The 13087-nt window shown below is 48.5% G+C and overlaps 1 protein-coding gene across 3 annotated transcripts in view; it reads right to left on the reverse strand.

Annotated features, from left to right (window-relative positions):
- LOC147122626 (dihydropyrimidinase-related protein 1-like) overlaps positions 1-13087 on the reverse strand; it is a 64044-nt gene that overhangs the window by 33870 nt on the left and 17087 nt on the right. For all 3 annotated transcript variants that reach the window (XM_086007945.1, XM_086007962.1, XM_086007955.1), the window contains exon 2: positions 11011-11099. In XM_086007945.1, the coding sequence (XP_085864071.1) occupies positions 11011-11099 (89 nt within the window). The remainder of the gene's footprint in view (positions 1-11010; positions 11100-13087) is intronic.

A 13087-nucleotide genomic window follows, 5' to 3' on the forward strand; every position in this document is an offset into this window, starting at 1 on the left:
CACCCTACTTACCGACCAGCGGTCGGTAGCGTTTATGTTCAATAATAAAGAGGGGGAAGATCAAAAATGATAAGATTCTTAGGTGGCGGATCGAGCTCTCCACCTTCGAGTATGACATCATTTACCGGCCAGGGGCCCTTAACGAATCCCCAGATGCCCTCTCACGAGGGATGTGTGCCAGCGCCACCGGGGATCGGCTACAGACCCTCCACAACGACCTCTGCCACCCAGGGGTCACGCGGCTGTTCCACTTCATAAAGTCCCGCAACTTACCCTACTCGATTGAGGAAGTTCGGTCTCTGACCAGGAACTGCCGCACTTGCGCTGAGTGCAAGCCTCGGTTCTACCACCCTGATAGAGCCCACTTAATCAAAGCTACACGGCCCTTTGAGCGGCTCAGCTTAGATTTCAAGGGCCCCCTCCCGTCCGTCGACCGCAATGTTTACTTCCTGAACATTGTGGACGAATACTCCCAGTTCCCATTCGCCTTCCCCTGCCCAGACATGACCAGCGCCACAGTCATTAAATGCCTCAACAGCCTGTTCTGCCTGTTCGGTATGCCGAGCTACATCCACACGGATAGGGGGGCGTCCTTCATGAGTGAAGAGCTACGCCAGTACATGCTGTCCAGGGGTATCGCCACGAGCCGTACCACCAGCTACAACCCCCGGGGTAACGGTCAAGTGGAGCGAGAGAACGGGACAGTATGGAAAGCAGTCACTCTAGCTCTAAGGACCAAGGGCCTCCCTATCTCCCGCTGGCAGGAAGTCCTCTCAGATGTGCTCCATTCGATACGGTCGCTATTGTGTACTGCCACTAATGCCACGCCTCATGAACGAATGTTTAGCTTCCCCCGGAAATCCACCTCAGGCGTATCCATGCCGTCATGGCTCTCCACCCCGGGTCCGGTATTCGTGCGAAGGCATGTGAGGGGCCATAAGACGGACCCTTTCGTGGAGCCAGTGCACCTACTCCACGCCAACCCCCAATACGCGTATGTCCGGCACGCCGACGGAAGGGAGGACACCGTGTCAATAAAAGACGTCGCCCCAGCCGGTAACGACAACAACCACGGCAATAGCAGCAACAACGACCACAGCAACTCTTACCCACCCACTACTCTTTCATCACCCCCAGAAGAACATCGACCAACGGCACCCCCACCAACTACCCCTTCAACAACCCTGGCGGCACCCCCGGCAGAGACCCAGGAGGCCACCGGGGACACCCAGCCGACACCCGCGACACCACAACAGCCACGTCGGTCGCAGAGGACTACCAAACCCCCGAACAGACTAAATCTATAGAAGGGGTGAATGTGATGAAATATTCCATTCATCACTGCCTGTGACTGTGGTTGGTTTCAGGTTCCCCCTTACCATTGTATTGCCTGTGACTGTGGTTGGTTTCAGGTTTCTCCTCACCATTGTATTGTGTATTGGAATGTATGGAATGTGTTGTGTGTAGGGCTCCGCCCATACCTGGCCTCTATGTAAGCCAGCTCAGTCTGGCCTCACAGCCAGTACTGCAGACCTCCAGGGAAGATACCTCTCTCCACTGCGTGTTATCTTCTAAGTTAATAAAAGCCTTGTTTTGTTTCGCTAACATCGAGTCTCGGGATTATTGAGGCACATCACTGCCAACCTGTCCTTTTGCTAAAGCCACTCTTCCACCTCCCTGCTTTCAGATGCTGCATCACCAGCTCGGGATCCGGGCCCTGAAGCTGCCAGTGCCTCCGGAGGCGAGGAGCAGGAGGAAGCCGGACCATCCGTTCCAGCCTCAGGGGAGCCTACACATCTGCAGACTGGGGATAGTAGTTCCCTGGAGGGGAGGAGGGGGGGCTCTGATGAGGAGCCAGTTGCCGGAACAAGCGGCCTGCAGCAACGCGAGGGGGGTAGGCAAGTTCGGGCACCGGCTCCCCGGAGGGCAAGGCAGGGAACGATGACTGCTGCAGAGAGTGCAGAGGAGGTGCGTAGCCTGGCTGAAATGAGCACCCAGGCCCGGCTCAGGCACACTGAGCTTATGGCTGCAGTGGGGAGGATGCCTCAGTCGATCGACACACTGGCAAAGAGTGTGCTGGACTTTGGGGCAGCAATGGAGAGGACTGTCCAGGGCTTCGAGGCCGCTATGGAAAGGACTGTTCAGAGCTTCGGACAATCCCTGGAAAGGTCTGTCCAGTGCTTGTCCGAGGCAGTGGAACGGACTGCTCCGGCCTTGTCCGAAGCAATGGAAAGAACTGTCCAGGGCTTCTCCGAAGGACTGGCACCTGCCACACAGGTCCTCACTGCTGCCACGCAGTCACTTGCTGGCCTCGTCCACACCCAGATTGAGGCAACGCGAACTCTCACTGCTGCCACCCTATCTGCATCAGCCAGAATTACCCTGGGCCCTTCCAGTACCACACGAGGCCAGGAATCAGTGAAGCGTTCGATTGTGGCAGATGATCCGAGCCGGTCCCCTCAGAGAGCCAGTGTGTCGTCCGACCATGGTGCAGGTGTCCTCTCTCGGCAGGTGAGCATTGCTCATGCCACCGCTGGAACATCTGCAGTGCAGCTGCCACCACCTGCAGTGCACACTGCTTCCAGCCATGCCCAGTTCAAGCAGCCAGCTTCGGCGCCCTCCAAGCCCAGAGGTCATCCAGGCCGTCCCTCAGGGGCTTCTGCGCTTCCAGACAGTCAGCAGGCATCCCCCAGCCTTGACGCCGCCACTGGGGCTCAGTTACGTAGGAGCTGCAGGGAGGGAAGAGGCCGACCGCGAAAGAGAAGTCGGTCTCCATCAAGGGGCCAGCAGTAGAGGGAGGTGCTGAGACGTTTCTTTCTCCAAATTCAAGGACACCCTCACCTGTTGTGATTGTTTGTGATGGTTTGTTTAGTTTTGCGGCTTTGCCAGAGAGTTAACTGTTATTTTGTTAGTTATGGTTTCTGTTGACATGACGTTGTTATGCTGGAAGGAAGCACTTTTTTGACAATAAAGAATTTTTTTTATTTACAATGGTAATCATAACTATTTACACTCATGGTGGCCTTCATAGGCTTTGTACGAGCCGAAGTGCGCAGTACGAATGACACCCATCATTCCGTCAGAGGGGCCTAGAACCGAGTCCTTATGAGCCTCTGACGGACGGCCCTTCCAGTTTCAGGAGCCCTCCCATCTTCCTCCTCCTCCACCTCCTCCTCCTCCTCGTCCGCCTGCTCTTTCTCTTCCTCCTCCTCCTCCTCCTCATCCGCCTGCTCTGCTGGACCTTGAGGGTCGGCTGGCATTGGCTGGGTTCGTCAAATGGCCAAGTTGTGGAGCATGCAGCAGACGACGACGATGCGACCCACTTGCTCCAGCGAGTACTGCAGGGCTCCCCCCGAATGGTCTAGACAGCGGAAACGCTGTTTGAGCACACCAATAATGTGCTCCACAATGTTCCTGGTCGCCTGATGGCTGCTGTTGTAAAGCTCTTCTGCCGGGGTGGCGGGCAAACGGGGTGGGGTCATGAGCCATGGGCAGCGAGGATAGCCCTTGTCGCCAAGAAGCCAGCCTTGTGGGTGAGCCGGGCCCTCAAAAAGGTCAGAAACTGAGGTCTGCCGCAGGATGAACGCATTGTGGCTGCTCCCAGGGAATTGTGCGTTGACTGCCATGATCATCTGGCGGTGGTCACACACCAGCTGGACATTGAGGGAGTGGAACCCCTTGCGGTTGCGGAACTCCTCCAGATTCAGTAATGGCGCCCCCAAAGCCACGTGTGTGCAATCAATGGCCCCCTGCACCATGGGGAAGTCCGCAATAGCAGCAAAGCCCAGCGCGCGCTCCGCCTGCTTCTCCAGGGTCACAGGGAAAGTGATTAAATGACGCCTCCTTCTATAGAGGGCAGCTGTCACTTGCCGGATGCAACAATGCACTGCAAATTGTGATATATTCGCGATGGCCCCAGTGGCTGACTGAAAGGATCCACTGGCGTAAAAGTTCAGGGCAACAGTCACTTTGACGGCCACCGACAGAGAGGTCCTGCACCGTAGACGCGGCTGCAGATCTTCAGCAAGCAGGTGGCAAAGCTCAGTCACAACCTCCTTACCGAATCTGAGCCTTCGCAGACACTGCTCCTCCGACATGGTAAGGTATGACACCTGCTGCCTGAAAACCCTCGCAGCGTATCGTCAGATTGGGCGACCTCCATTGCCCCTCCTCCTTCTGGCCAATCCCGGCCCTCTCTCCCGCCGTCTCTGTGCCCCTTCCAAGTGTCCGGCCATGAGGACGTTCCCCTCCAAAGCAGCTCCCATTGCTATGCCAGACGGGCAACACGCAGTAATGTCTAGCGCTCCAACTGCTCCGGACAGGGCTGCAGGTCCCAAGTCTCCGAAGGCTAAATCCAAAAAATTCTGTGCAACAGTAGTTCACCAACTCTCTCCAGCAACACTCAGAATGACCAGGCCAAGTGGCTGCAGCTTTTATACTAGAGCTGTCCCCTTTAAATAGCGCCCCACGACTCCGAGAAGGGCCTGGGAACGTTCCATCCAACTGTCACTAATAGCGCCAGGCGGAAAGGTTCCGGGCACCACCGAATATCCGGTCAGGGGCGCCAAAAAGGCGTTGCACACTGAAATGACGTCATGATCTGCCTGCGCACGCGTGCTAAGAGTTAGCGCAGGCGCTAAATGGATACTCAATATGGGAGGTGGCGCTATCTTCACTGCGCCCGCCCGAACATTCGGTAACGCCCCAATTCTCGGGCTCTTTAGGCGCTAATCGCTGGCACAAACAACCGAATTTCTAGGCCATAGAGTTATACAGCACAGAAAGAGGACCTTTGGCCCATCCTATCTGCACCGGCCGTCAAGCCCTCTCTATTGTAATCCCATTTTCCAGCACTTGGTCCGTAGCCTTGTACGCTATGGCATTTCAAGTGCTCATCTAAATGCTTCTTGAATGTTGTGAGGGTTCCTGCCTCTCCCACCCTTTCAGGCAGTGAGTTCCAGATTCCAACCACCCTCTGGGTGAAAAAGTTTTTCCTCAAATCCCCTCTAAACCTCCTGCCCCTTACCTTGTAACTATGCCCCCTGGTTATTGACCCCTCTACTAAGGGGAAGAGTTCCTTTCTATCTACCTTATCAATGCCCCTCATAAATTTGTACACCTCAATCAGGTCCCCCCTCAGCCTTCTCTGCTCTAAGGAAAACAACCCCAGCCTGTCCAGTCTCTCTTCATAGCTGAAGCGCTCCAGCCCAGGTAACATCCTGGTGAAGCTCCTCTGCACCCTCTCCAATGCAATCACATCCTTCCTATAGTGTGGCGCCCAGAACTGCACATAGTATTCCAGCTGTGACCTAATTAGCATTTTGTACAGCTCCATCATAACCTCCCTGCTCTTATATTCTATGCCTCGGCTAATGAAGGCAAGTATCCCATATGCCTTTTTAATCACCTTATCTACCTGTCCTGCTGCCTTCAGGGATCTATGTACATGCACACCAAGGTCCCTCTGATCCTAGTGTCCTACCATTCATTGTGTATTCCCTTGCCTTGTTAGTCCTCCCAAAATGCATCACCTCACACTTTTCAGGGTTAAATTCCATTTGCCACTGTTCTGCCCATCTGACCAACCCGTCTATATCGTCCTGTAGCCTGAGGCTTCCCTCCTCGCTATTTACCACTCCACCAATTTTCATGTCATCTGCAAACTTACTGATCATACCTCCTACATTCATATCCAAATCATTAATGTACACTACAAACAACAAAGGACCCAGCACCGACCCCTGCGGTACACCACTGGACACAGGCTTCCAGTCACAAAAACAACATTCGACCATCACCCTCTGCCACCTGTCACTAAGCTAATTTAGGATCCAATGTGCCAAATTGCCTTGGATCCCATGAGCTCTTACCTTCTTGACCAATCTCCCATGTGGGACTTTGTCAAAAGCCTTACTGAAGTTCATGTAGACTACATCAACTGCACTACCCTCATCCACACACCTAGTCACCCCCTCAAAAAATTCAAACAAATTGGTTAGACATGATCTCCCCCTAACAAAGCTATGCTAACTATCCTTGATTAATCCTTGCCTCTCCAAGTGGAAACTAATTCTGTCCCTCAGAATTTTTTCCAATAATTTCCCTACCACTGATGTTAGGCTCACTGGCCTGTAATTCCCTGGTTTATCCCCATTACCTTTCTTGAATAATGGTACTATGTTAGCTGTCCGCCAGTCCTCTGGCACCTCCCCTGTGGCCAGAGAGGTTCTGAAAATTTGTGTCAGAGCCCCTGCAATCCCCTCCCTTGCCTCACACAGAAGCCTGGGATACATCTCATCTGGGCCTGGGGATTTATCCACTTTTAAGCCTGCTGAAACCGCTAGTACCTCCTCCCTCTCAATGTTAATTTGTTCAAGTATATCACAATCCTCCTGCCGGATTTCTATGCCTACATCGTCCTTCTCCATAGTGAACACAGATGCAAAATACTCATTTAAAACCTCACCCACATCTTTCGGCTCTACACACAGATTGCCACTTTGGTCCCTAATGGGCCCTACTCTTTCCCTGGTTATCCTCTTGCCCTTAATATACTTATAAAACAACTTGGGATTTTCCTTTATTTTGCCCGCCAGTATTTTTTCATGCCCCCTCTTCACTCTCCTAATTTCTTTTTTAAGTACCCCCCTGCACTTGCTATGCTCCTCTAGGGCTTCCATTGGTTTTAGTCTTTTGTATCTGCCAAAAGCCTCCTTTTTTTTCCTAATTCATTCTTGTATATCCCTCGACATCCAGGGTTCCCTGGGTTTGTTGGTCCCACCCTTGACCTTTACGGGAACATGTTGGCGTTGCACTCTCTCTATTTGCTTTTTGAAAGACTCCCACTGCTCTGATGTAGATTTTCCTACAAGTAGCTGATCCCAGTCTACTTTGGCCAGATCCTGCCTTATCATATTAAAATCAGCCTTCCCCCAATTTAGAACCTTTATTTCCAGTCCATCTTTGTCCTTTTCCATGACGACCTTAAATCTCACCAAATTATGGTCACCGTCACCAAAATGCTCTCCTACTGACACTTTTAACACTTGCCCGGCTACATTCCCTAAAATTAGGTCCAGTACCGCTCCCTCTCTTGTAGGACTTTCTACATGCTGGCTCAAAAAGCTCTCCTGGATGCACTTTAAGAATTGTGCACCCTCGAAGCCTTTCGCACTCTGAATATCCTAGTTAATATTGAGGAAGTTGAAATCCCCTACTATTATTACCCTATTATTTCTACACTTCTCTGAGATTTGCCTACACATCTGTTCCTCTATCTCCCCCTGAATGTTTGGGAGCCTATAGTACAATCCCAGCAAAGTGCTTGCCTCCTTTTTGTTTTTAAGTTCTACCCATATGCCCTCATTAGAGGAACCTGCTAAAATATCATCCCTCCTTACAGCAGTAATTGACTCCGTGATTAATATTGCGACTAGTGTTGCAAAGGGGTGGAAAGTTTCCGGTAAATTTGCGGGAAATTTCCAGAAATTTTTCACGGGAAGTTTAGCTTGGGAATTTTGCCCAAAAATGCACATGCTAGCATAATGTTTTTTTTGTATTTCTTCCATTTTTTTTCCCCACAGGTCCTCTCTTAAAATTACAAATAGAGATGGAATCTTAATTACAGTATTAAGGAATTTCATAATCAATATATGTTTATCTTCTTACTTGGCTTGTTTTAATAGTTACAAGTTTTGTGTGTGACTGTAAACAAATGTGTCCTGATTGGTTGGATGAGTGGATGAGCGATTAGCTCCCTCTATTGGTGATATAGCGTCGTGCGTGCACAGGTCAAGCTTCCATCACATGGAACATCAGGAAAAATTTACTCACCCTGTTGCAATCATGCTGATCGACCGCATTTCGACACAGAGATGAATGCCCTTTATTTCTCTGCATAGAACAATGCCATGTTTACCGTCGGATGTGTGAAAGCATTTTACCCCAGGCATTAAAGGTGGAAAGACTGTGTACATGTGCAAACACTGTACAAAGCCATATGTAAAGAATGCCACAAAGATGCAGCAGCATTTATCCAAATGCAACAACTTCACTCAAAGCTCACAGCAGTCGGCCCAGAGTTCCTCTGCTTCCATTCAAGAAGATGATGGTTCACATTCAGCATCAGGCTCCTTATCATCAGCAACTCCTGGCCCACTTGGAAGGTTCTTTGATACAATGGATAACCATAGCCAGAAGAATGCAGATGAGTGCCTTGCTCGAGCTGTATATGCGACAGGCTCACCCCTCATGCTCACAGCCAATGTGTACTGGAAGAGATTTTTCAATGTTATTCGCCCTGCATACTGTCCTCCCACCAGACATGCTTTGTCTACTTATTTGCTGGAGGCTGATTATAACAGAGTCCAAGGAAAGCTCAAAGAAACGATAGAGATGGCAGACTGTGTTGCAGTTATCTTAGATGGGTGGTTAAATGTAAGAGGGGAGGGCATCATAAACTACATCGTCTCCACTCCTCTCCCAGTGTTCTTCAAGAGCACAGACATGAAGGACAACAGACACACAGGCACATACATTGCTGATGAGCTGAAAGCGGTCATCAAAGGTCTTTGCAGTAGTTACTGACAATGCTGCGAATATGAAGGCTGCTTGGGCTCAAGTGGAGGAGGCCTACCCTCATATTACGTCTATTGGGTGCGCAGCTCATGGGCTCAACCTGCTCCTCAAGGACATCATGGATTTGAGAACCATTGAAACACTGTACAAGAGAGCCAAGCAAGTTGTTAAGTATGTCAGGAGAAAACAGGTAGTTGCAGCAACCTACAACTCCAAGCAAACGACAAAGAACAAGAACACCACACTGAAGCTGCCCAGCAACACTAGATGGGGTGGCATTGTCATAATGTACAACAGCCTTCTGGAGGGTAAGGAGTCGCTGCAAGAAATGGCAATATCCCAGTCTGGGGATATGGAAACCACCATCAAGAAAATACTGCTGGATGATGTGTTTTGGGAGAGAGTGGTTAGCAGCCTTAAACTACTCTCACCAGTAGCATCTGCAATTGCTCAGATTGAAGGAGATGACGCTGTCTTGTCAGATGTTCAGACTTTTTGCTGATTTAAAAGAACAAATCAGCATTGCCCTACCCACATCCCTGCTGCTCAAAGCAGAGGAGAAGGCAATTGTTCAGTTCATACAGACACGTCAAGAATTTTGTGTCAAGCCGATTCACGCTGCAGCATACATGCTGGACCCAAAGCATGTTGGGAGACCAATACTTTCTGGAGAACAGATCAACAGCGCTTACAGTGTGATTTCTACCCTCTCAAGCCACCTCAATCTGGACGTGGGCAAAGTTCTCTACCAAGCAAGGTCTTTGGAATGGGGACGGGATATGGGAATCATGCAAGCATATCAGTGCGCATACCTGGTGGAAGGGACTTTGTGCATCTGAGGCCCTGTCACCCATTGCATCGGTGATACTCCAAATCCCACCTTCATCAGTGGCCTCTGAACGAAACTGGTCACTTTTTGGGAATACGCATACAAAGGTGTGCAACAGGCTGACTAACAAGAGAGTGGAGAAACTGGTGGCTATCCGGGCGAACCTACAACTTATTGAGCCAGGTACGGAAGTGTCCACCACACAGCTAGACAGTGACACAGAGGAGGAAATGGACACGTCAGAGCCAGAGTCAGAGAATCAGGAGGAGCAATGATGAGTAGAAGACTCAAAGGGACAAAATAAGGACAAATTACAAGCTAAATAAGCTGACGCTCTTTTTATTTTATTTTAGATAGATGGGTCTTTTTTGTGGGGGTTCAATAAAGTTCAAAATTATAACCTAAATAAAGTTTTGAAAGCATGTTTTTATTTGTATGGAACAGTATGTCTATTTTGATGACAAAGATAATATAAGGGTCAGAGACAAAAAACATCAGTGTGCAAAAAACTCAAAATTCCCATAAATTCCCAAAAATTCCCATGGAAAGTTTCCTCTTTTAAAAATTCCTGGAATTTTGCAACCCTAATTGCGACACCCCCTTTTACAACCCCTCTGTCTCGCCTGAAGAGTCTATACCCCGGAATATTGAGCTGCCAGTCCTGCCCCTCCCTCAACCATGTCTCTGTGATAGCAACAATATCATACTCCCATGTGTTCATCAACACCTTCAATTCATCTGTCTTACTCACAAGACTCCTTGCATTAAAGTAAATGCCATCCAGCCTTGCCATACTCCCTTGTGCCGTTACATATTTGCTCTGCCTTCCAGGCTGTCTTGTTTTTTCCTCTATATTTGGCTGTGCGTCACCCCCTACTATATTGCCACTCCGTATCCCATCCCCCTGCCAAGTTAGTTTAAACCCCCCGTCCGACTTGTACAGGTTCCACCTTCCACAGAAGCAAACCCAGTGATCCAGGAAACTAAAGCCCTCCCTCCTGCACCAACTCTTTAGCCACGCATTCATCTGCTCTATCCTCCTATTCCTATACTCACTAGCACGTGGCACTGGGAGTAATCCAGAGATTACAACCTTTGAGGTCCTGCTTTTTAATCTGCTACCTAGCTCCCTAAATTCTTGTTGCAGGGCCTCATCCCTCTTTCTACCCATGTCGTTGGTACCAATGTGAACCACGACCTCTAACTGTTCACCCTCCCCCTTCAGAATGTCCTGCAGCCGTTCAGTGGCATCCTTGACCCTGGCACCAGGAAGGCAACATACCATCCTGGAGTCACGTCTGTGGCCACAGGAACGGCTATCTGTCCCCCTTACGATAACTCAGTCCTAAATGGCCGACCCCTTATTCGGAGACTGTGACCCTGAGTTCTAGACTCTCCAGCCAGGGGAAACAGCCTCCCAGCATTTACCCCGTCAGGCCCCTTAAGAATTTTATACTTTTCAATGAGATCACCTCTCATTCTTCTAAACTCTAAGGAATAAAGGCCAAGTCTACTCAACCTCTCCTCATAGGACAACCCCCCTCATCCCAGGAATCAGCCTAGTGAACCTCACAACCATATGTGAGCTTGGCCTAGATGCTTACCTTATGATTCCATCTTCTAGATAAATATCAGCGTAGCAGGACTGGTCATCATTGATGATCCTCCCACCTTTAATAAGAATTCGATCACTCTATAAAAGGAAACAAAATTGACCAAACCCATGAGTACAAGACAAAAAAAAATGTTTTTCTCCAAATGAACAGACTAAAGTCAAAGCATTAAAAAAAAACTTTGCCTCACAGTAAATTAAACTGCATATTATATGCAGTGTGGAAGGATACATTAATGGATAGTTGGAGGTAATTTACAGGAAGAAGTATACTTGGGACCAAAGTGGCTCTGGGTAGGAATGGAGCCAGCTGTGGTATTGCACGATCCAATAACCAGCCCATACTCACTGTCTAGGCTCATACATGAAAAATGGCCACTTGGGAGAGATACCCCAACCCTTACAGGAGGAAAGGACAGAAAAGTGGTTAAAAAGTACCAAGACGTACGCGTATACAAGTTCCTGTACAAACTCAAACCCTTTTGCACCCGTAATTCATCTGCAAGTCCATTATTTTACATAATGCAGTAATCACAGGTTTGTCTTCTTACTTGCATGGCAACAGATCATTCTCTTGGTAGATGAAGACCACAGTCATAATGGGCACTTAAACTCATCCTGCTTATGGAGAAGACTTGTGATGTTTTTTACTGTTGGAAACTCATTCCCTCATGTTATCTCATATTAACTCCATATTTTTTATCTGTCCATTTTCATGGCTAGCAGGTTACACAGAATGAAACTCACCGAGTGGCATTTTCTGGCAAATGAATATGAATTTAGAATTGTCCCATCTGTATACTATAGACTGATGAGTTTCCTTGAGAAAACCTTGAAGATGCACTTACCTTCTGTGCCAGCACTGTGTTTTGGAAACCATCCCGTAATATGTGGCAATGCCCACAAGACACGCTGATAATAATAATCTTTCTGATTGCCCAGAAGACCACAATGTGCAGCTAGAAACATCAGCAAGAGCCCAGCTCATCTAAGTGGCTGCCAAATGGAGGAAATATTTGTAATATAGCATATTGACTTCAATTTGAAAAACAAGCAGAAATTGGACCTTAAAATCTCAAACAACTTTCTAAATCTGTTTGTTACCATGGCAAACCTTTGACTTATAAACCAATAGATAATGGAGTCCTAGTATTTTCCCTACAGATTGCTTTTAGGTGCTTAGCAAATGGAAATGACATCCCAATATTTAATTACTACTTCAGTGCACGTTACCAATGGGGGTAGAAGATAGAATTTTAAACCAATACCAGCCATCTCCAATGGTACATCTTATGGGAAGTTGAAGGAAAGAGGTTTTATGAAGTGGATGTCTTGCGGCATTGCATTCACTGATTTGGAGGATACACGTTTCATGTAATGTAACATAGAATATATACCAGGGCTCTGATTTACATAACTAATAAGTGAAATTGCATTTTGATTACACAATACTGTGGCCGTGTTAATAGTATTTTTGAGCTTGAGTGTTGTGAGTATGCCTGTTAGTATAGAAATTGGAAACACTGGGGAAGAGGGGCTCAGGGTTTGAAAGCAGTGGAGGGGACATAGAGTATCTGAGGATTTGGGAGAGGGCTGTGTGGATCTGTAAGTAGTGGAACATGCATTTGTGGGGTATATAAGAGTTGGTCAGGGGGCTGTGGGATAGGAGAGTACTAGGAGGAGGATCTGTTAATGGTGAATGGTGGGTGCTGGTATGCAGCGGTGCTGGGAAGATGCTCCTAAAATCTTGGAGTACTGGGATGTGTGCTGGGGTCTGGGAACATTATTGTTGAGGGTAATCCAGGGCTATGGAAGGACAGAGTGTGGTATTTCAAAAGTCTGGCAATGTTGGGAGACCTGGGATCTGGTAATATAAAGGAATGAGTGTGTCTGGAAAGACTGAGGGGAAGGAATGGAAGGGAATTAAAGCTGTGGCCATTCCTTTATTGCCTCCTTAACCTCCTCCTAATGTAGGCTCTTAGTTGCTTAAATTACTTGGTGTGCACTTAGAATAATATCCAACGTTGTGCCTTTAGCATAGAAACATAGAAGATAGGAGCAGGAGTAGG

This window comes from Somniosus microcephalus, chromosome 2 (genome assembly GCF_052327205.1).
Source record: "Somniosus microcephalus isolate GS21.2 chromosome 2, FLI_Smic_1.0, whole genome shotgun sequence".
Lineage (NCBI taxonomy): Eukaryota > Metazoa > Chordata > Chondrichthyes > Squaliformes > Somniosidae > Somniosus > Somniosus microcephalus.